Raw genomic sequence first — 22,920 nt, 5'->3', positions numbered from 1 at the left:
CTCTGTTTGTAACTAACATTGATCTGTTTGTAACTAGCATTGCTCTGTTTGTAACTAACATTGCTCTGTTTGTGACTAATATTGATCTGTTTGTGACTAACATTGCTCTGTTTTTGACTAACATTGCTCTGTTTGTAACTAACATTGCTCTGTTTGTGACTAACATTGATCAGTTTGTGACTAACATTGATCAGTTTGTGACTAAAATTGATCTGTTTGTAACTAACATTGCTCTGTTTGTAACTAACATTGCTCTGTTTGTGACTAGCATTAATCTGTTTTTGACTAACATTGCTGTGTTTGTGACTAACATTTATCAATTTGTGACTAACATTGATCTGTTTGTGACTAACATTGATCTGTTTGTAACTAGCATTGCTCTGTTTGTAACTAACATTGCTCTGTTTTTGACTAACATTGATCTGTTTTTGACTAACATTGATCAGTTTGTGACTAACATTGATCTGTTTGTAACTAACATTGATCTGTTTGTAACTAACATTGATCTGTTTGTGACTAACATTGCTCTGTTTGTAACTAACATTGATCTGTTTGTAACTAGCATTGCTCTGTTTGTAACTAACATTGCTCTGTTTGTGACTCATATTGATCTGTTTGTGACTAACATTGCTCTGTTTTTGACTACCATTGCTCTGTTTGTAACTAACATTGCTCTGTTTTTGACTAACATTGATCTGTTTTTGACTAACATTGATCAGTTTGTGACTAACATTGATCTGTTTGTGACTAACATTGATCTGTTTGTGACTAGCAATGATCTGAATTTGACTAACATTGATCTGTTTGTGACTAACATTGATCTGTTTGTGACTAACATTGATCTGTTTGTAACTAACATTGCTCTGTTTGTGACTAACATTGATCTGTTTGTGACTAACATTGATCTGTTTGTAACTAACATTGATCTGTTTGTAACTAACATTGATCTGTTTGTAACTAGCATTGCTCTGTTTGTAACTAACATTGCTCTGTTTGTGACTAACATTGATCTGTTTGTGACTAACATTGATCTGTTTGTGACTAGCAATGATCTGAATTTGACTAACATTGATCTGTTTGTGACTAACATTGATCTGTTTTTGACTAACATTTATCAGATTGTGACTAACATTGATCAGTTTGTGACTAACATTGATCTGTTTGTAACTAACATTGCTCTGTTTGTAACTAACATTGCTCTGTTTGTGACTAACATTGATGTGTTTGTGACTAACATTGATCAGTTTGTGACTAAAATTGATCTGTTTGTAACTAACATTGCTCTCTTTGTAACTAACATTGCTCTGTTTGTGACTAGCATTGATCTGTTTTTGACTAACATTGCTCTGTTTGTGACTAACATTTATCAGTTTGTGACTAACATTGATCTGTTTGTAACTAACATTGCTCTGTTTGTGACTAACATTGATGTGTTTGTGACTAACATTGATCAGTTTGTGACTAACATTGACCTGTTTGTGAGTGCTGTTAAACAGTTCCTTTATACATGTCGAGGGTTAGTATCGTGTTATCGTTTTGAACAAATTGAATGAAACGTGATACAACAAAATACTAGGTTAGCTTTTTATGTAAATATAGGACGCTTCCTTTATTCAGATCGACGGTTAGTATCGTGTTATTGATTTGAACAGTGTGAATGAAAGTTGATAGATCAAACTATCAGGTTAGCTCTTTATGTTAATATACTGTAGGACGCTATAAGCATAAGTTACCTATCGGCACGGCGTACGTATCCAATATCACCTAATGCACCTTTACATGATCAGATTGTATTCGCATGTCTAAACACGTGCGCGAATACACGGTGCTTCATTTTACTGTTTACTGGTGTAAGAAGGTGATTGTTATGATATGATAGTCTATATCATATGGTTCTCAGATTACCTTGCCTTCGCTGTTTTTTAAGTCATGAAAGCGGGTGTAAATACACTACCAGATGACAAAGTAGACGGTGATGAAACATACCCATTGGCGGAAACAAGTGAGTATGTTTGTCATTGATACTATCGTTTTGTCTTTGCTGTTTCGAGAAAATGATTGGGTTTTATAGAACGTAAATATATCATTTCTTCACTAAGATCAATAGCCAGCCCTTTTATTTAGTTACAAGTATTTCACGATAGGTCAAATTATCTTTTATGGTTATTTAGATTATCGTTTATAATGTATTACACTGTATTTATTTTTAACATCATTCTGTAGTCAGCCAAATGTCCCACACATTGTTCAAATCTTATTAATCGTCACATGTTGTATTATCGTGGTGCCAATTGTTGACAGGAGGTGTGCGCATGCTTTATCACGGGGGTAACCGATACTCGCTATTTCGCTGACGTCAGAGTAATACTCGCTGTTTGGATTACGTCGGTGCAAAAAGTTAGTTTTGCGCCAAATACAGCTTACGGCAGAGAAAAATTCTTCCACGATTGGAAGAGTGTCGCGACAAAATATAAGATTGCGTAAGTATAATGATGCGGTTTCTGCCCTTCACAAAGCCGATATATTATCTATTTATAATACAATATACAAGAGTGAATATCCACCTCTTGTTCCACCATCTCGCCCCAACTTCTCCTACCTTTCTTCTCTCTTTTCTTTATGTTCTCTGTTCTCCCTTTCTTTTTATTTTCTCAATCACTATCTCAATTACTCTTTCTTATAAAGACAATGTAATGATCTCAGTAGACAGTCTGCGCAAATTTATCATTTACCTTTTTGTGTGGGACTGATAAGAGCGAAGCTCTCGGGTGCCGTAGGCCACCGTGCGGAGCTCTTTACCGGTAACATGTGCGTGTAAATAGATCTGATCCAAACTTCCATCACTAAATCGTACAGCTACAGCCTAGAAACTTTTCGTACTTCCGGTGACCTGTTCCGGTTCATGGAGCCCGTAAATATGCCTAATCGAATAATAAAGCGACATGATCATGACATGTAACGAAGCAGGAAAATGATGTATTCGAACCAACGAATTTAGAAAATAATATTGACCGTATTCAATACACTGGGCGTGTTTATTTCCACGATTTCTTTCCTTTTGTAACGAAAAGATAAATCATCGGCATGGTCATTAAACAGCTTACATGAATGTCACAAGCTAATGGCGTCGAAGAGTGCGTAAGAATGTGATTAGATGACAAAGTATTACCGTCGATTAAATTAGCTTAAATTTTGGAAAGCTATACATAATTTGATACTGACAACTTTCTAAACATACACATTTTCTATCTGAATATTGATAATCGATCGTAACACACGAGGGTCATTCCCACTAGGACGGAAATACCCGAGTATTTACGAAGCAGGGTCAATGACGAGGTCGCTTGGTTCATTGACGAAGTCAAAGTTCACGGGTCGTCTGCCCCGGTGAAACAGAATTGTCACCGACAGCTTTCCAAGGGTAGACGTAAGGTGTTTCAAAGGGTACAATTGCGGAATTTTCAGTATTACTACTCTTGTTTTTCTGCATTTTTGTAGAACGTCAACTGTATATTCAGTTCTTATCAATTCTTCCATTTGGGGATCGTTTCTGTTGATATTTTATTTGATTCAAATTTGTGATATTACCTTACAGTAGATTTTACAACTAAAACTGGAATTTCAATGCTAGATCTGCTTGTACAATATATTGAATCTAGTTTCATCTAATGCAACCCAAATTAACAATCACTTGAAAAGACAAACATTATCTGTACAGTTTTGTACAGTAAAATATCTTTATTGATACTTAGATAAATATAAACTTTAAACGCTTGACAATTTGTACTTCCGTTCAACTGTGTAAATCTTTACAGCATTTCTAATCAAAATCAAAACTATTCTGCATATGATGTACCTGGTGATGGCAATTATTTTTATTCAACCACATTTAACACCAATATTGACTCAGGAACAACAAGTCCATCATGAAACTGACATCAATGCCATCAACACAATCATTACTGAAACTTCACTTGCATGATATGCCAATCTCTCTCTAGGTATCTATAAAAACTGAATGACAACAGCGACGATGAAGAGGAGGAATCTCCTGCTGTAGATACCTGGAATGTTTAACGTATATAATCAGTACAAACATTGAATTTCATCATTTCACATGGATTATCTGAATTATTAAAAAGAAAAATCTAAAATCTTCATAATTTATTTATGCATCACCACTCGAAAAAGAAACAATGGTTAATGCATTTATGACAAAATTAAAAATAATTTTCCAGACAACAAACCCGAGTTCAATGCCCCTTTTCAGCAACGTATTACTTTTTCACAACGCGTGCCGATTTATAACTAGTTACAGACAGAAACTGTTAAATTATATTTGGCATCATTACCTGTCAAACCTCGATGACAGTAACAAAATGTGAAATTCAATCCGGTGTTTCATGATGGAACAGGAATTGAGACTGCATATCGATATAACGACAATCTCAACATTAATGTGGTGAATTTTGGGTAGAGTTATCTCCCTTAGACCGATAACCGCGCCGACAACCTGGATGTTCCTCCACCTTGTTAGCTAAGAGCAGTTCCAACTACTTGTTGTGACGGTGTGAATTCACGACAATTGGTGTCACTAGTGCGAAACAACTCGCGCTATTCGCGCTATTTTGACATTTTTTCATTTTTTCTTTGGATATTTTTTTTTACCTTGCTGGTCCCTTCTCGCTCGCCACGTGCGCTGGCCATTGTGACCAGTGTGCGAATTACGAGTGAGAGAATTTGGGAGAGTTCTACTAGTTTATTGTTGTTTATTTAATTATTTATTAGGGGTAAATCAGAGTCGGCGTTGTTCACTGACGTTCTGAAATTTATATTTAAGTTAACTTAATGTATTTGTTACTTTGTACGAACTCCATTCGCCTGTATAGTGGGCCGCCCATATTTGCGGAATACGTATGACAGGCGAGACTTGAGTATCGTTAGAATTAGGAATATTATTTTTATATTGTAGGGAAATTATTATATATTTAGTTAGGTTAATATTACATTAGGTTAGAAATTAGTTATTTTAGGAATTAGAAATTATTTTGTAAACTGTAAATCGTAATTGTAATCGTTTGAATTTTGTACGGGACAGATACACGTGTCTACTTGTAGTAACGTTAGTATACTGTCCTCGTGCATAATTTTGTAATTGTTTAATTAAGTGTTTTAACTTATTTCTTTGTTAAAACTTTTTGATATTTTGTCATGGCTGCCATAAATGTACGCTCAGCTACAGAAGTTGAGCTGTGCACGTTGGAGGGTTTAGGCCCTACAACGGCAAAAAAAATCATTGAGATGAGAGATGAGGGCGACATCACCCTAGAAAAACTTGTCTCAAGCTCGAGGGTAGGCATGGGAAAGTGGCAGCAATGGCTAAGTGATGGTGTTGCCACGGATATAAGGGTCACTGCTCCTGTGGAGGCGCATTCACCACCCCTGTCGACCTCATCACGGGCAGAAAGGCTCAATAGACAGAAGGATGAATATATGGACATGAAGCATCAATTTAAAGAGCTACCGGTCCAGTTTAGGGAATTAATGGTGACATTGGAGACAGAGGCTCTTAAAAGGTCAGAGGGCATGTCGGCTAGAGCTGCCTCGCCTCCAAAACAGACCTCTACTCCTGCCACTATGGTATTGACTACACCTAATGGTGGTCAGTATGTCAGTCAGGGACCACAAACAAATAGCTGGTCACTCTGGGGGAGAGGCGGGTGGGGTACAACTGAATCTACCTCCATGCGATTGAGGGGGGGGGGTATCATACTCCGACCCTCAGGCAATGCCTCCTAAACAGAAAGAGTCCGGGTTTGACGGGAGGTATGTAAGGGGTCAAGATCAGGGTTCACATGTGTCAACATGGACTGCTGGAGGCATCAGTGCACCCATCNTCATGCCTATCATCAGACAATGAAAAGGGGGCTGACTTCCTGTTGGAAGATGTCAAGCCTAGTTTGACGCCTCGCAAGCAGGGAGGGGGGAATTATCCTGGGGGATATGACCCTTCACAGCCAGCTTTTCAACATAGGGGGGGTAACATACCCCCAGGTAATAGGCTGCCATACACCAATGGCGGGATAAGTAACTATCCCTTGTTGGGGTACATAGACACTCGGCTAGGGCAAAATCAGGTTAAAATAGAACAGCATACTACTCCTGCTCATGGTCTGCCTTCGGCCGTTGCCGGTGCTCGCGCAAGGGTGCCCTTAACAAGCGCAGTTAATCGTGGTGTATCTACAACAGCACGGGCTACCCGCGATGAAGGAAGGAATAGACGGACTTGCGACAGGTCGGACAACGAACGTCCTGCAAGGCGCACGCATCGCATCCCCGGTGAGCGACATGCGCGCCAATCACAAGGAACGCGCCGTGCGCCTACAGGGCGTAGACGTGATTATTCGTCGGAAAGCGACGACTCTGACCCCGAATTTTCCAGTGAGGGGGATGGGAACAGCGATACGGATTCAGAGGACTCCTCCGACAACTACCAGAGGCATCGTCAAAGGAGTGGAAGTCCTCAACGACACAAGATGCCCACTTACTCTGGTAAGGAGCGATGGGAACCATTCACTCTTAAATTCACCAGAAGTATTAAAGATAATAAATGGTCGGACCGTAAGACTAAACAACGGTTTTTCGATTGTCTGGTGGGTGATGCGTTGGAGTACGCCGATTATCTTTCTTGGGTTCGCTAAACTCAAGAAAAAGATGAAGGAACGGTTTAGCGACAAGGACGTCCCAGTGGTGGCCCGCAGAGAGCTGAACTTCACTAAACAGGAGGAGAATGAAAGTTTAGTGGAGTTTGCTCAGCGTATTCAAATCATAACTGGGGATGGCTTTGCGCATGCAGACACCACAACCAGGAATCAGATCGCTACAGAGGCGTTCCTCAAAGGCTGTCGCGAGAAGATGGCGGCGCAGAGAGCCATGGAGAGGAACCCTAAGACGGTTCACAAAGCTCTCTGAATTACATAAAGGCCTCGGTGGCCAATCAGCGTGCTCTGTTTGGTTCCCGCGCGCCACATTACTCTAGTAGGCAGGTGGAGTTTGCAGAGGGCACTAAGTCGGGGGCGACAAAGTAGAGGAGGACCCTGTAAAGTTCTCAAAAGATGAACTACAGGAGCTTAAGAAATATCTGGCCCGGCTTAGTGCGGGCGGTGTGTCTGCACGTCCGTACTCTCCTCCACCTCGGGGCGACTACCGATCACCGGAACGCGACCGAGGTTTCCCTCAAAACTATGGGGGGAACCGTTCACCGGATTATCGTGATAGGACACCGGCCCTTCATCCCTCATCGGATTATCGTGATAGAGCTCAGTACCCTCGTCCACCCCAGGACAACTGGCGTAATAGGTACGACGGTAGACCTCGAGATAGGTCGTCACTACCTTTGAAAGAGGTGAAACTGGCGATCTCTGATGGCAGTAGTATTACCATACCACACACTTTAAATGGAACTCCGATCCAAGCTGTCGTGGATACAGCAGCCACTATGACGCTGATTAAGCGGGAGCTGGTAGATAAGCTCGAGGGACCACTAGTGCTTGGGAAACGAGTGAGGCTCCGGGGTTTTACTGGCAATGTGGAGATAGTATGGGAAATAAAAGACCTTCATATCGGAATAGGGAACACTGAAGTACCCTAGACCGTATGGGAGGCCCCCATCATGGACCACATGTTGCTGGGGGTGGATTTCCTGTCATGGAACAACTGTGTCATCGACCTAGACGCGGGCGTTCTGTTAATTGGTAACCAGGCAATACCTATTACACCGAGGTTAGAGGAGCAGAGGACATCGTCCACTGTCAAGGTGGCCCAAAATGTAACCATACCGCCAAACTGTCCGGTAGACTGGGCTAGACCTAATGGGGGTACGGCCACAATTCAACCCGCACAACATCCCGGGGGAGTCATGCTTGCCGGTTTGGTAGTGCCTCCTGGTGCCCAACAATCCATAATGAGAGTGATGAATAACACTGCCAAGTCCGTCATAATGACAGAAGGACAGAAATTTGTAGAGGTGATATCCCATCTCCACAGAAAACCCCGGAGCTGTTATACAGCAGCCATGGTTCCTGAGAAAGGCCAGAGTACCTACGGGGACAACAGGTTTACCGAGCCAATAGAGCTCGAGGCCATCCCTCAACTTCCCAGGGAAACTCCTGTCTATAATGCGACGGATGAAGTTCCCAGAGAGAGCCAGAGGCCAGTGATGGTATCGGAAGAGCCACTGAGCAGTATCTCCGCGGGAGCTAACTGTGAACGGTTTGAGGAGGACGTGGACAGTACGGTACCACCGACATCAATGCCAATACTCCTGGTCCTCAACAAAATAAGCATATACATGTTCACAAACAGTGGGAATCAAAATTGAAGGAGATGAGGCGGTAACACCAAAATCTGACTCATTTCCATTTGACGGGGAATAGGTAACGGAAACTTGTGTTCGCTCCATCATCAAATGTTTCAAACCAAATGTGACGTCATCAGATAGCGTCAAGGAAGAAATGGATGACCAGAAGTTACATGCGGTGTTTGGGTTAGCTCAGGGTGGACGACAGAACAAGTATGGAAACACAGTGGGTGTCCTTAAGATCCATTTCGTCAATGATGGTGTAATCTGTGACTATGACCGTTCCTTATCCCGTCTACCGGAACCAAACTGGAAAAAGAGACTTAAAATACATGTCGAAGTCGTTTTATCTTCTGAGCCGCTGGTAGTTGAATATACCAAATGCGAAAGAACGCGTTCGCAGGGGCCAGGGAACTGTTTGAGTGAAGCGCTCCCCGAGACTATGGCGGGAAACTCTGCCAAGGACGGGGGGCTGCCATTACAGACGCCTGGCCACTGTCGCTCACCTGTCGCGGAGCAATCCGATAGCGCTGTAACCCACTCAGGTGGGGTACTCACCGGCACAGCTTGGTATACTAGAGCACCCCAAAAGTTGACTAGACTGGTGTGGAGGTTATTATGTAGTAGTTTAATGGTAGATAAATTACACGGCACTGCTGTGTTCTTAGGTAAAGTAATAACAGCAAGGACGGTAAAATCCCTTAGTATTTCTGTGGCCCAAGTAAATGGGATCACGTTGTACAGTTGGGAGACAGCTTTTAATCAGAAGCCCTATTTAAGTCAGCTATCAATACGGAGGTTCAGAAAGAGACGGTTCTCTGCCTCTCAGGCAGCCTCCGGGCCTTTAGAGACAGAGTGGTTTTCTGCTCAACCGTCTCCGGAAACTGTGAGGGATCGGCCGCTTGAGCGGTTATCTGCTCAGGGGTGGAATTGTGTTATCAACTCCCTGTCACAGTCAGAATACAAGGGGAGAGCATTCTTCCACTGGCAAGGGCACAGTGTGCATATGCAAACCATAAATATTATATCTTTAATGGTCCTGTACCTTGGAGGGGGCACTTTTAAGTTAAGCCCATCAACAAAATTAGATCTATGAAGTATGGGCCAGAACTTCCACTACTGGGCACGGTGAAACTGTGTTCCTGCTAAGGGTCCCCTATGCTTAAGGGGTGACCTGACCTTGTCCAAATCCACCAGAGAACAATCATATCCAGCATCTTGAACAACACAGAGGATCTGCTACTTCAAGAAAGACCACCTCATGATTCCTGATCAGCAGCTTTCAACCTCAAGAGGAGGCCTTCATAAAACGGGGAAGATTGTGAATTTTGGGTAGAGTTATCTCCCTTAGACCGATAACCGCGCCGACAACCTGGATGGGACATCTCGGCGCGGTCTCTTAATATCTTGACGTTGAACCAAACACACGTGAGTGATTTTCTTCCACCTTGTTACTTGATTTCAGGAGCTAAGAGCAGTTCCAACTACTTGTTGTGACGGCTTGAAATAACACACACCGAATTCACGACAATTACATCAAAATATTACAATGTTTTCTTTTTTTAATTTAATTTTCTTAACTTACATCTCAATACATTTACTTAGACTAATCGTTAAAAATATAATATGCACTTGTTTTCTAAAGTAACTGCCAAACATTTTCCCCAACTTATCTTGATAATTCTTTTTGTGCCCTGACGGAGGCACGCAGAGGATTTAATTCTTAATGAATGAGGAAGCCAGATTATCCGGAAAAACATGCGCTGTCGGGCAGGTGACCGGGATTGAATCCGGTCATCTTGGTTAAGACGAGCGCGCTATCCACTGCGCCACTCGACCCATCATATACGTTACGCACAAGAACACATATCTACTTTAGCTTTGACTGGAAGAAAACGGCGTCATTACTGCAAAGATTATATTGTTAATACATTTTTTCTAATCATCTTTGATACAAAAAGTCTCCATACGGGAGACCGGGGCAAGTTCGGCCACCCCTGGTACTTTTGTTTTTTAGCTTATATTTACAACTTTGAGGCCCTTAGCAGTTTAGTTGGCTGGGATTTCACACGAAAAACTCGGCGAGGCAAACTCTCATGTACTTTTGTAAGTAGGAGAAAATAACCTTTGAGAGTGTATAGAAAGAAAATCATGATCTCGCTTCTGGTTATGCGAACATTCTGTAAACGAAATTTCCATAATTGTTATGTCGGTCTTAAGTCTCATAAGAGCTCATGTCTTTTTAGGCTTTGCCTTTTCATATTACATGGACATGGGTTACTACAGTATTTGTGGTTATATATTATAATTTAGTGCAGATATTTTTTCCAGCATAAAGATATACTTGCGGAAAAAAGAAACTGTAAACTTTAACTTTAATTTGTGATTAATGCTATGCCGAGGCTCAATGAAAATGACCGCCTCCGGATTATTGGCATGCTTCAAGCTGGTATGGGCCAAGCCGTTGTCTCTACACGTGTTCATGTCCATCGAAACACAATCCGGGATTTGTGGAGACGACCTCAACAGTTTGGCCACGTCGGCGATCGACCTCGTGCAGGACATCCAGGTGTGACGTCACGTCAACAGGACAACCATATTCGGCTTGTCCATTTGAGAAATCGCTTCCAAACGGCAAGTTTGACTGTACGGACAATCCCTGGGACAAGCCCGAGAACTGTACGGAACCGATTGCGTGAACGAGCTATCCGTCCGCGACGTCCTGCAATCCGCCCAGTTCTTCTGCCACGACATCGTATAGCACGTCTGGACTGGTGCAGAAGGCATCTGCGATTTACTCGACGGGATTGGGCAGGCATTTTGTTTACGGACGAGTCGCGAGTCCACCTGGATAGTATAGTGACGGCCGTTCCAGAGTGTATCGTCGCATTGGAGAACGTTTCCGTGACGCGTGTGTGGTACAACGACGTTCTTTCGATGGAGGCACCGTTATGATTCGGGGCGGCATCACAGCCAACGGGAGAACGCCTCTGGTGGTTGTTAACGGGAATTTGAACGCGCTACGTTACCGTGACGAGATCCTCCGGACCCACGTCGTTCCATTTGTGCAAGGGCAGCAACGTCACATTACGCTACAGCAGGACAACGCCAGACCACACACAGCTCGTGTTGCTATTGACTTTCTGGCCCAGTAGAACGTTGACGTGTTGCCATGGCCTGCTATATCCCCCGATCTGTCGCCCATTGAACACGTCTGGGATGAAATGAAGCGCAGATTACGGGCATTACCCGGTGACGTTGGCTGATTTGGCTGCAGCGTTGATACAGATCTGGAATGCCATCCCACAAGCATCTGATAGGCTCCATGCGTCGACGTTGCCAGGCTTGCATTCAGGCAAACGTTGGACATACGAGATATTAACTTTGTGAACTCAGTTTTGACCCTTTATGTGTTTACGTCTCTCCTGAGCGGAATTTATTGATTCCATAACGTGAAAAATGGAATGCAACTGTTAATGAATAACAAATAAATTGTCCCTGAAAACCTTGTTGTTCTACGTCATACACATTTATTTTTATACCACATTTTAGGCTTGCACAGTTTCTTTTTTCCGCTAGTATATATACCATATGTGATGAAGGTGGACTATTTTTACAATTTTTTGTATGTACAATGTACTCTATGACAAATGTGGACATAACAGATATAGGTTTATGTATGTATGTGCCAGTATACAAATGAGTGAATGTTTTGCTATTTATTGTACATGTACATTGCATTGATAAAAAATCTGAATAAAAAGTTGAATATTAAAGAAAAATAAATAAAAGTATAATGATGTGATATAAGCAACAAAGTTGAAACAATGATAACACAAAAGCCTGTTGAAGGTATATATACATACTATCACATACACGTGTCATAGTAGATTTAATACTTTAATTACTTTAATTACTTTAATCTACGTCTCTTCAGGTGAGTTATGTATCTTGTCATTATGTAAAAAAACCTGGCACAATAGTTGTGGTGGTGTTACATGTTGACCAGCACACTTTGGATAATGTTCAGCCATAACAAGCACAGATCCTTCCCCTTATTTGCAAAATGCATGCCAATGTAAAGAAATCAATAGCTTTTGTTTGTTTGTTTGTTTATGTTTAACGGCCCATCGACGGATGTGGCAATTTAGGGCCATGGTTATTTTTTTTTATTTTTTTTAACAAACATGTTAGTAGCGAAGATAAAATCAGATAAAAGGGTTCATTTTAAAAGCATTCGCATTGTATGTGTAAATAATTAAAATAAAAAGGGAGTTAAAATAACAAAAGAGATAACGAATAGATGATATGGACTATGTGATATATATAACGTCAAAAAGGGTAAGGTGGGTTAAAAGACATTAGAGTCTATAAAATAGATCGATGTCTTTCAAATAGTTAAATAATGCCTTCGAGTCGACGGAACTGAAAAGAGTTTTTTCATATCCGGGACTCGAAAGTAGTTATCGAGAATGTGTTTAAAATCAGAACATTCTATTAAAAAATGTTCCACTGTAAATGGAGTGTTACATGCGTGGCATGAACGTGGATCTTCTCGTTTTAAAAGGTACGAATGAGTAGGATATGTGTGCCCAGTACGGAGCCGAGCGAGGACGACTTCCTCTCTACGATCTTTCCGACTTGGAATAGATGTTTTAAGTTTCGGCTTGGTTGTACTTTAAAACGTTTGTTGCTGGTCTCGAGAGACCAGCGTTGCTGCCATTCATTTTGAATGGCTGTACGAATAATTAGTTTAAAATCTGTATATGGTAGTTTGATATTTGTCTGTTGGAGATTCAATGCATGCTTTGCTTCCTTGTCAACAAATTCGTTGCCTTTAATTCCGGCATGGCTCGGGATCCATAGTAAAGTTATTTTAGACATTTTTAAGATACGAGATATTCGAAGAACAAGGTTTTGTACGAGTGTGTTTTTAGGATCTCGTAACTGTTGGACAGATAGAGAGTCTGAACAAATAATTGCCTTCTTAATGCGGTGTTCATCAACATGGTCGAGGGCCAAACCAATGGCGCATATTTCGGCAGAAAAGATGGCGGCGCCGTCTGGTAGTCGAACTGAATTGCAAGAATTAGCAGTACAGCAGGCTGCTGCCACTTTCTTACCTTCTTTGGAACCATCGGTGTAAAGTTGTGTATGAGAAGGGTTATTCGAAATGCATTCCCGAAAGGAGGATTTGTGTTCTTCGGGCATAACACTAGATTTCCCTCGCTCATGTAATGCAAAGTTAAAATCAGGTGTTTGAATGGTCCACGGAGGAACATCAGATATGTTAAATTCAGCTATGTCAGTCAACTTTATGTTGAGTTCTTGCAGGAAATTTAAAGTTCGGATACCAAATGTTGTCAGAAGTTTTGGGTTTTGCGTAAATATGTTTTGGTATTTTGGGTTGAATACTTGGTCGAAAGCAGGATTTTTAGGGTTTGATTTTAATTGAGCTGCAAACTGTTACGCAAGTTTTTTCCTTCTGTCATAAAGGGATGGTTCATTCGCTTCCACGTACAGGCTTTTGACAGGTGTTGTTCGAAAAGCTCCAAGAGCTTAACGTAGCCCTTGATTATGGATTGGGTCTAGCATCTGCAGGTAAGAACTCCGCGCCGACCCGTATACCATAGAACCATAATCTAGTTGTGTTCGAATAAGTGATCTGTATAGGCGCAGAAGCATTTCACGGTCCGCTCCCAAATCAGTATGAAAAGGACTCATATTATGTTTAACGCCTTGGAACACTTATCCTTCAGATACTTTATATGTGGTATGAAAGAGAGTTTCGAACCAAAAATGAGGCCGAGAAATTTAGTCTGTTCAACAACAGGAATTCTAGTGCCATCGAGTGTTAGATTTGGGTCATTGTGTGCTTTTCGTTTTTGACAGAAATGCATGCACACAATTTTAGATTTAGAGAATTTAATGCTGTTTTCGTCTGCCCAATTTTGTAGTTTGTTTAAACTCTGTTGAAGTTGTCGTTCTATCGTGTGCATGTTCTTAGATCTGTAACAGATCAAGAGGTTATCTTCAAATTAATAGCTCTGAGAGACAAAGTAACTTTGAAAATTAATTTATGTTACTCTTGTTACATACCCTCAACATGTCAGTCATATACTTGTTATATAACTTGAGTAAGCAAGTTTGACATGTTATTATACCCCCGTAACGAAGTTAGGGGTATACTGGAATAAGCATGTCTGTCCATCCGTCTGTCTGTCCCTAGAAAAAGTTTGTCCATACAACTCCTTCTAAAGTGAACAATTTCAACGAAACTCTCCAGATATGATAACTACCACCTGCAGTTGCGCATACAGGTAACATTTTTTTATTCTGACCCTTTTTGACGAAGTTTTGGCCGGACAACGAAACTTTCCAGATATGTGATACCTACCACTGAAGAGGTGCACACAGGTATTCTCTTTTCATTTTGAGACATTTTTTTGCAACATTATGGCCCTTTGTTGAAAAATCTTTGTACGGGCAACTCCTTCAAAACTACGGGGCTGATTGCAACGAAAATTTTCAGATATGATAAACTAACACCTGATATTGTGCGTCCAGGTTTTTTTTAATTTTATTTGCACCTTTTTTGTGGAGTTATGGTCCTCTCTTGAAAAATCTTTGTCCTGACAACTTCTTCTGATCTACTCAGCCAATTTCAAAGGATTCAGATATAATAACTACCACCTGATGTTGTGCATCCAGATATTATTTGATCAATCTGACGGAGTATTGGCCCTTTGTTGAAAAATGTTTGTCCAGACAACTCCTCCAAAACTATGGGGCCAATTTCAACGGATTTTTTTTAAATATGGTAATTACCCCCTGATGTTGAGCGTCCAGGGCCGTTTCGTTGAAACGGCCAAACCGTTCGGACCACAGTTGTTCGTTTATTAAATATTCATTCAAGTTTGTAAATGAACGGATTCCGTATCATACAAGGTCGTAATCCATATCAGCATATATACCAACTGCATATTTTGATCAAAATATCGCTAAAACCTGTGTTTAGTTCAGTCTATTCAATGTTGTTTTGTTGATGAGTCATTGGCCAAAACATATGCTGTGTAAAAGTAATTAAATTAAACAGTTATTACATTCAAATCTCCACAAAGCTGTTTGTAAACTGATGTCCGTATATATATATGATTATTTAGTCAAAACCTATTCAATCTAAAAACATAAATATTGATATAGCAGCTTAAGACATACTTAAAGCATATAGACTGAGTGACAATGGTACGTTTTCAGTATTTATACAAGAAAGTGCAAAAATACCTCCCACGTTCTTCCATCATGGGAGCATTTTGCTCTGCCGCAAGCCGTATTTAATGCAAAACTAACTTTTTGCTCCGACGTAATCCAAACAGCAAGTATTACTCTGACGTAAGCGAAATAGCAAGTATCGGGATTACCCCCGTGAATATATGTTCTAGAATTATAACTTATTCTGGTGTAGATACAAGTATTGGCAACACCACTTTTGACGTATAGATTTATATGGCAATCCTAGCTACCCAATGTTATAAGATAATAGTCTATATATTTTAGCTATTTCGATGTCAAATAAATGTTACAATAACACTGTATTTAATACGCTGATTAGGAAACGCCATAATTCATTTAAACATCCTTGTTGATATCACAGCGTAAAGTAACATTTACAGCGGAAACGATATACTTCCGCGAGTTTTGACGTGCGGGATAGTACACAAACTCTTGAAATTAGGTGTGCAGACTTATATAACTGAGGAAACCGTACAGGTAATTTCCAGTAATTTGACTTGTATTAGTAGAGAGTGGACACCATTCATTTAAGGAAAATCATTGTCTTTTGACGTAAGTTTTAACCATACATTTTATTCAGTTCGATAGTCATTTTATATGCAATTGTTAACGATTATCCTCTCCTGGATAGCAGTCTAGCTTTATGTGATCAACAAATGTTATACAATATATATTTTTTCTTCTGTTATATAAAGTATCTCATTCCGATATAAATAACTATTGTTAATTATTTACATGAACATTGAACACTTTAGTGACAAGTATTCTGTGTGCTAGCGTACTGGTGTCCATATTATATCTTTGGCCTTAAAACATATTTTTTCTTAATATAAGATGCAATTCTTGTCCAGACTAATAAAATATACATACAAATAGTGGGCCTTTTCCAGGTTAAATTCCTTTATTCTCATCAACCTTTTGCAAGAGCAAAGAAAATGAAATATAACATCCTGATAAAATGGACAGAACTTTGTACACATTTCACAGTGCATATGTAAGAAAAAGCGTGACAATGTCTATTTATGTACTGTAATTGTGAAAGAGAAACTCTGGAAATATAAAAAGAAAAGAATAAATCAAAAACATCAATTGTTCAGTTTTATAAAGTAATTATTCATGTATAGACAGACGGATACACTTTGATTTTGATTAACTTACAATGTATTAACATTGAGAGGATTGAGCCCACACCTGTGAGGCGGTAAGAGATACTACCCTTTGTATACTCTAAGAGTTCAATCAATCAAATTTCACTATATGTTGAGAATAACTTGTACAACAATGTATACAATATTGGTCATTTTACAAAATAGTTATTAGAAAACTGATATATTCTTGGATTTTTATAATATTCTTACTGATACGTGTAGAAATTTCTCCTCTCCATGGTAGTTGTGTTACTAAAAATAATCAATAAAGAAATATTTTTGATGATGTGAATTATTATTTAAGGAATGAAATTTATTTTTTCAACATTCATGAGGTCAGAACAACGTTGGTTTTCTGGACATATTCCATGAATCGCGTTAGCGAATGAAAACATAATTTCATTCCTTATACTTACATGTTTTAAGTGTTTGAATTTTCCGATGCAACGAACAAAAAATACAGGTTTTTTTTCTATTTTTACACGGGGGAAACACCGTAGAGAGAACTACTTGTTTTCGCGGGAAAACATAAACTTTCGCTTAGGGCCCTAGCAACAGCATGACAGCAAAACAAACAAAAAACAGTTCCATTTTCCAAATTTTATTCGTATGATTTATGCAAGTCAAGGTCAGAAGATGTATGCGTCCACTTGTGTCTTGATATAATTAATTTCAAAATTACAGAATGTTTATAATTGTCACTTGTGTTGTAACTTATATGTCTTATCGACAACATTAAAACACGTGGCTTTCTCTGTGATTATCATTTTACCTCTGAGAAAGCTGCGTGCTTAAATGTTGTCCAAACAAATGTGACTAAAATAAATATTTTGTAAATAAAATTAATCTGTTTGGGAGTAATGTAAAGTAATTATTTAACTCCTGTCCAGAGTTGATGTTGATTTCAACAAAGTGCTTATTGCATGATGAAACGTGATAAATCTAAATATCAGGTGAGCTCTTTATCTTACTATATACGTCAAACAAAAAGGTTAACTATGGCTGTGCTGAGTCCAATCTCCGCTAATGTACGTGTACATGGTTGGAATTAATAGGTGTCAGAACTTCGATGTAATATGTGCAGGTCCGATAAACCTGCCCGTACACACGGTGCTGCACTTAACTGTTAACTGGTGTAAGAGGTTTATTGTTATGATATACAAAATCTACTGGTCTATATCATATTTCGTTCTGATTACCTTACCTTGGCTGTTTTTCAGGTAATGTCAGCGGGTGTAAATACACTACAATATGACAGAGTAGACGGTGATTAAACATACCCAGTGAGTATTTTTGTCATTCATACTGTCGTTTTGTCTTTATACGTCAGTATATCATTTCTGCACTAAGATCAATAGCCAGTCCTTTTATATTATTTCACGATAGGTCAAATTGTCTTATGTGGTTATTAAGATCATTTTCTCTTTGAACGTGTGCTTGTCTGTAATTAGTTTATAATGTTATACACTGTATATATTTATATCATCTTTTTGTAGTCAGCAAAATATATTGTCGTGGTGGCACTTGTCGACAGGATGTGTACTGTATATATATGGTAGTGTATTCTATTGTAGATACAAGTATTGACAGCACCATTCAATGGTAACACCTAACTAGGATATATGGCAATCCTGGCCTTAAATACCCAATGTCATAAGATGATAATCTATACGTGTTAGCTATTTCGATGTCAAATAAATATTACAACATACACTGCATTTAATACGCTGATTAGGAAACACCATAGATCAGCGTAACGTAACTTTACAGCGGAAACGAAAGTTCCGTAAGATTTGACATGCGAATATTACACGAACTCTTAAAATTGAGTGTGTAGACCTATATAAATGAGGAAACCGTACAGGTAATTTCCAGTAATTTGCCTTGTGGACATAACTCATATAAGGAAAATCATTGTCTTTTGACATAAGTTTTAACCATACATTTTATTCAGTTCGATAAACATTTTCTATGCATTTTCCACTACACATCCCTGTTTATAGTAAGAAAACCACATACAAAATGTAGGGGAAACCACGGGGAAAAGTCCCGTTTCTGCATTGACACATATAGTATAGATCTGCAGGCTAATCCTGTTCAAACGTAACTCTCTGAATTACTATTTTTAAAACAAACGTTATTTTTAGAATAGGTATTGCGCATGCGTTACATGTTGTAAGAACGCCTCCCAAACGCTTATATTTACAAATATTACTAAGGTATGTATTTAGACATTAACTTTAATATTGAATACTACACGTCACATTAGTGTGTAGATCACTTAGTATATTAATCGTGTGATAATTATATCTTGAAAGATCCATTTCAAAATTAAAAACAGGTTAGTTTAATTTCCGCAAACAAAAGCTTCAGTAGAATCTATAACGATTTCATTAGGTTTTTAAAATATGTGACACACATATGTTACCGCTCCTAGCCTGACCTGTTTAATGTCTTTAGACGACAGTCTAAAAGATCTAATCTAATCTAATACACCACCAAATAATGTGTAAGTTAATTCCATGTCAAATAAATATTTCAATATACACTGTATTTAATACACTAATAAGGAAAAAGCGTAATTCATTTAAACATCCTTGTTGATATCACAGTGTAAAGTAACATTTACAGCGGAAACGATATACTTCCGCGTTTTGACGTGCGGGATAGTACACAAACTCTTAAAATAGAGTTTGCAGACTTATATAATTGAGGAAATCGTTCAGGTAAATTCCAGTAATTTGACCTGGAGTTGTAGAGAGTGGACACCAATCATAAGAAATCATTATCATATGACATAAGTTCTAACCGTACAATTCTTCAGTTCAAAACAAATTTTATATGCAAGTGTTGAATATTATCCTCTTCCTGGATAGGAGGCTAACTCGTTATGGTCAACATTGTATGCAATGAATATTTATCTTATAGCTGATATATTTAATTTAATATGTCATTCCGGTATAAATTAATATCAATATATTTATAATGGATTCTCAACAGGATATAGCCCCGTCTGTTGATACACATATATGTCAAAATTCAATTTAGGTTAGCATTATCAGTATTAGGTATAAGTTGATAGTATGCACTTATGAGCCCTGACTGATCCCCCGGGGCTGATGGGAGGGGCCATAAAGGGTCAAATTGACTGAAATTTCAAAAATCTTCTTCTCAAGACCCAGATATGGTAGAATCAAATACTCTCTGGGTCTCACGTTAACCCCTGGGGAGGGGGTAAACTTTACTCTAGTTTATATAGGGAAATCACATTTTGGACCAATATTGTTAAATTTCCATTGGAAGTAATTCAATTTGGGTTAGCATTATCAGTATTGGATAGCAGTTTGATGGTATGCACATAGCAGCCCTCACTGACACCCGGGGCTGATGGATGGGGTCAAAAAGGGTTGAATTGACTGAAATTTAAAAAAAACTTCTTCTCAAAGATCCAGATATGGTAGAATCAAACACTCTTCATAAATGGAAGGTTCTTAAGGTTTATGACCCTTGGGTCTCACGTTTACCCCCTGGGGAAGGAGGGGGGGGGGCAATATTTATTATGGTTTATAATGGCAAATGATACTTTGAATATTACATGTTAATAACTTGATTGGAATTATAACCCTGAGTTGACAGTTTGATACTTTGAAAATTTTGAGCCAGCCCTACCCCAAGGGCTGTAGGGTGGGGCCCAAAAGTGTCAGTGTGCTAAAATTTCTTCATTTTCCTTGTTTAGAATCGGAGGTGCTAGTTTCAAATACTTTTTAGTCTTAAATCTGTATGCTAGATATTGAATAAGGTGGTTTTATTGTTTTTTTGTCACTTTGAATAATATTTCTGTTCATGTTAAAAACAAAATCAACTCTCTGTATAAATATATCAGGTGACCGTTAAGGCCCATGGGCCTCTTGTTATATACATGACCTCTGTGACCTTGAAAGTCGACCAAGGTCACTCCCTTTTTACAAAGTTGGTAGCAAATTACCTGACCATGTGATTGGTATTTTCCTGTGGTTCGCAGTAAAAGCAGGAAATATATGTCTGTTCGTATTCGCTAGGAGCTGTTATCTGATTGGCTAGGTGTAACGAGGTGCTGTTGCACGTGCAGGTGACGGTATAGGGTGGGAGAGTGTGAAACCGGGTCATTCTAGCCTGTTGAACCTGACCCAGACGGTTGGGTTTCTTTCATTAATATTTTTCAGCAAATACTATAAATAGTATTAATATTTTAATACTTGTAGTGTATAGGATGAGTACAGATGCACGGATAGTTTGTTTTGAGAACTAGACTGCTTAATGTAGCGATAATAATTTAATTACATTCTGTGGCTTTTGTCCATAAATCAAAGTTAACCGATTGCAGATATTTTAGAGAATAAGCTATCAGGATTTATATAGTGATAGGCGTCCACGGTTTTCCAGAGTTTTTGGACTCGTGTAGTTTTCTCTCTGGTTTTTAGCCCAGGATGCATTTCAACCTACAAGGTGCATTTGCAAGGTTTAGTTGATAGGATTGTGCAAAGCGAAAGATATGCATGTATGTGATTTCAATGTGTATTAATTTGATGTGATCATGATTAAATGCCGCTGCAGTGCTTCTGTGTGACAGGCAATCGCAGGTATGGTGTTGTTGGTTTATTGTAAGGTAGGGCACAGTAAGATTAATTAAGTGACAGTGTAGAACAGACTGATCAAATACCAAGACTCTAGAGTACAACTTCAGAAGAAAAAAAATTGAAGTCGTTCCCTTGAAATAGCATATAAGAAATGTGACCCCTAAATAACTCAAAACTTGACCAAGTCAACTCAAAATGTTTTGCCAAAAATATGCGCATTGGTATTGTCAACAGCATGCCTGAAAATAAAGTGAATCTATCGAACAATTTTCGAAATATTCTTGATTAAAGACAATTTAATTTTCTAAACATTTGACCTTTGAGACCTTGATTATTGGTCAAGGTCAACTATTTGGTCATACCTGATAGCTGTACATCTCAGCATATTATATATTTAATATCAAGACTCTAGACCTCGTAGAACTTAAGGAGAAGTTTTTTTTTTAATTTGTTACCCAATATAGTGCATTTGAACTTTGACCCCTACCGAAAACTGAACTCGACATTTTTTGTTAAAGGGACATCACGTGAAAAGGCGATTTTTTTTTTAATGAATGTATGTATTGTATGCACTTCCACTTATGTTACCTCGCTATCCTCATATGGTTTGCTCTCCTTTCTCCCATTTTTTCTGATCAAAGGAATTATATAAACACTGGAAAACAATAGAGGTGTCATTATAGTCTGTTCTGGTATAGTACAGGTAGATTATTTACCAATCAATCAATAAAATATTTTATTATAGTGTCACATGTTAATATACATAAATCAAATAAGTCAATATATTACAAATACAGGTAAAACTATATTAACATCCAGCCATTACTGGCTTATGAGACACTTAAAAAACGATAATACACACTTTGAAATTAGTCGTGCAGTATAAAATAGCTACTAACGTTGCAATATATAATGATATAATGTACAAGTAAAATATTGTAACCAAAATAACAATATACGTACATTTAAGTGTTAAGACAGATTATAACCTATTTAATAAATAATAATAACCACTAAAATAGGTAGAAATTTCATAAAAATACTCTCCGCCTGCGGAACATTAAAAATACAGTCTTGCCTAAGAAATATTGAATATCTACATTGTCCATCAACAAATTAAACTTTTCATCATTATCACAGATATTAAAAGTATCACATAATTGTCTCATACGGTAAAACAGAATAAAACGCAAGTCACTATAAATAGGACATTCACATAAAAAATGAACTTCTGTTTCCACGGTGTGTGGACAAAATGGACAAAAACGTTCATTAAGGGGGGTCGGGGGACTGTTAAAACGACCAGTCTCGATCATAAGGGCAGCACTGCCACATCGCAATTTGGTCAGAACGCTCCGGTAAGGCCTAGGCATGTATTGTCGAACATAATGCTCCGGTTTTGAATCTTTTTTGAATTTCCGGTAAGTCCGTAACTTATTACCGTTTACCAATCCGCGGTCGTTCCAGAGATTACCAAACCATTCACTTTCGTCTATTAGTTTTA

The 22,920-nt window shown here is 38.7% G+C and overlaps 2 protein-coding genes across 5 annotated transcripts in view; one reads left to right on the top strand and one right to left on the bottom strand.

Annotated features, from left to right (window-relative positions):
* The window catches only part of LOC110462615, a 5,812-nt gene extending 1,105 nt beyond the window's left edge, over nt 1–4,707 (bottom strand). Inside the window, exons 1-3 of the mRNA XM_021516651.1 lie at nt 4,669–4,707; nt 3,964–4,064; nt 18–1,485 (exon numbers count right to left, since the gene is read on the bottom strand). Coding sequence (XP_021372326.1) covers nt 18–1,485; nt 3,964–4,064; nt 4,669–4,707 — 1,608 coding nt within the window. The remainder of the gene's footprint in view (nt 1–17; nt 1,486–3,963; nt 4,065–4,668) is intronic.
* Nucleotides 1–22,920, top strand: part of LOC110462612 — a 65,583-nt gene that overhangs the window by 3,110 nt on the left and 39,553 nt on the right. For 2 of the 4 annotated variants that reach the window (XM_021516650.1, XM_021516645.1), the window contains exons 2-3: nt 1,928–2,002; nt 18,021–18,083. The gene's annotated coding sequence lies outside the window, so the exon portion shown is untranslated. Of the gene's footprint in view, nt 1–1,865; nt 2,003–18,020; nt 18,084–18,962; nt 19,020–22,920 lie in introns of those variants that run through there. The other 2 variants (XM_021516646.1, XM_021516648.1) reach the window with 2 other exon arrangements.

Source organism: Mizuhopecten yessoensis, unplaced genomic scaffold, assembly GCF_002113885.1.
Source record: "Mizuhopecten yessoensis strain PY_sf001 unplaced genomic scaffold, ASM211388v2 scaffold10813, whole genome shotgun sequence".
NCBI classification, from domain to species: domain Eukaryota; kingdom Metazoa; phylum Mollusca; class Bivalvia; order Pectinida; family Pectinidae; genus Mizuhopecten; species Mizuhopecten yessoensis.
The sequence above is the reverse complement of the archived record's forward strand: the minus strand, read 5'-3'. Positions and strand labels throughout refer to the sequence as shown.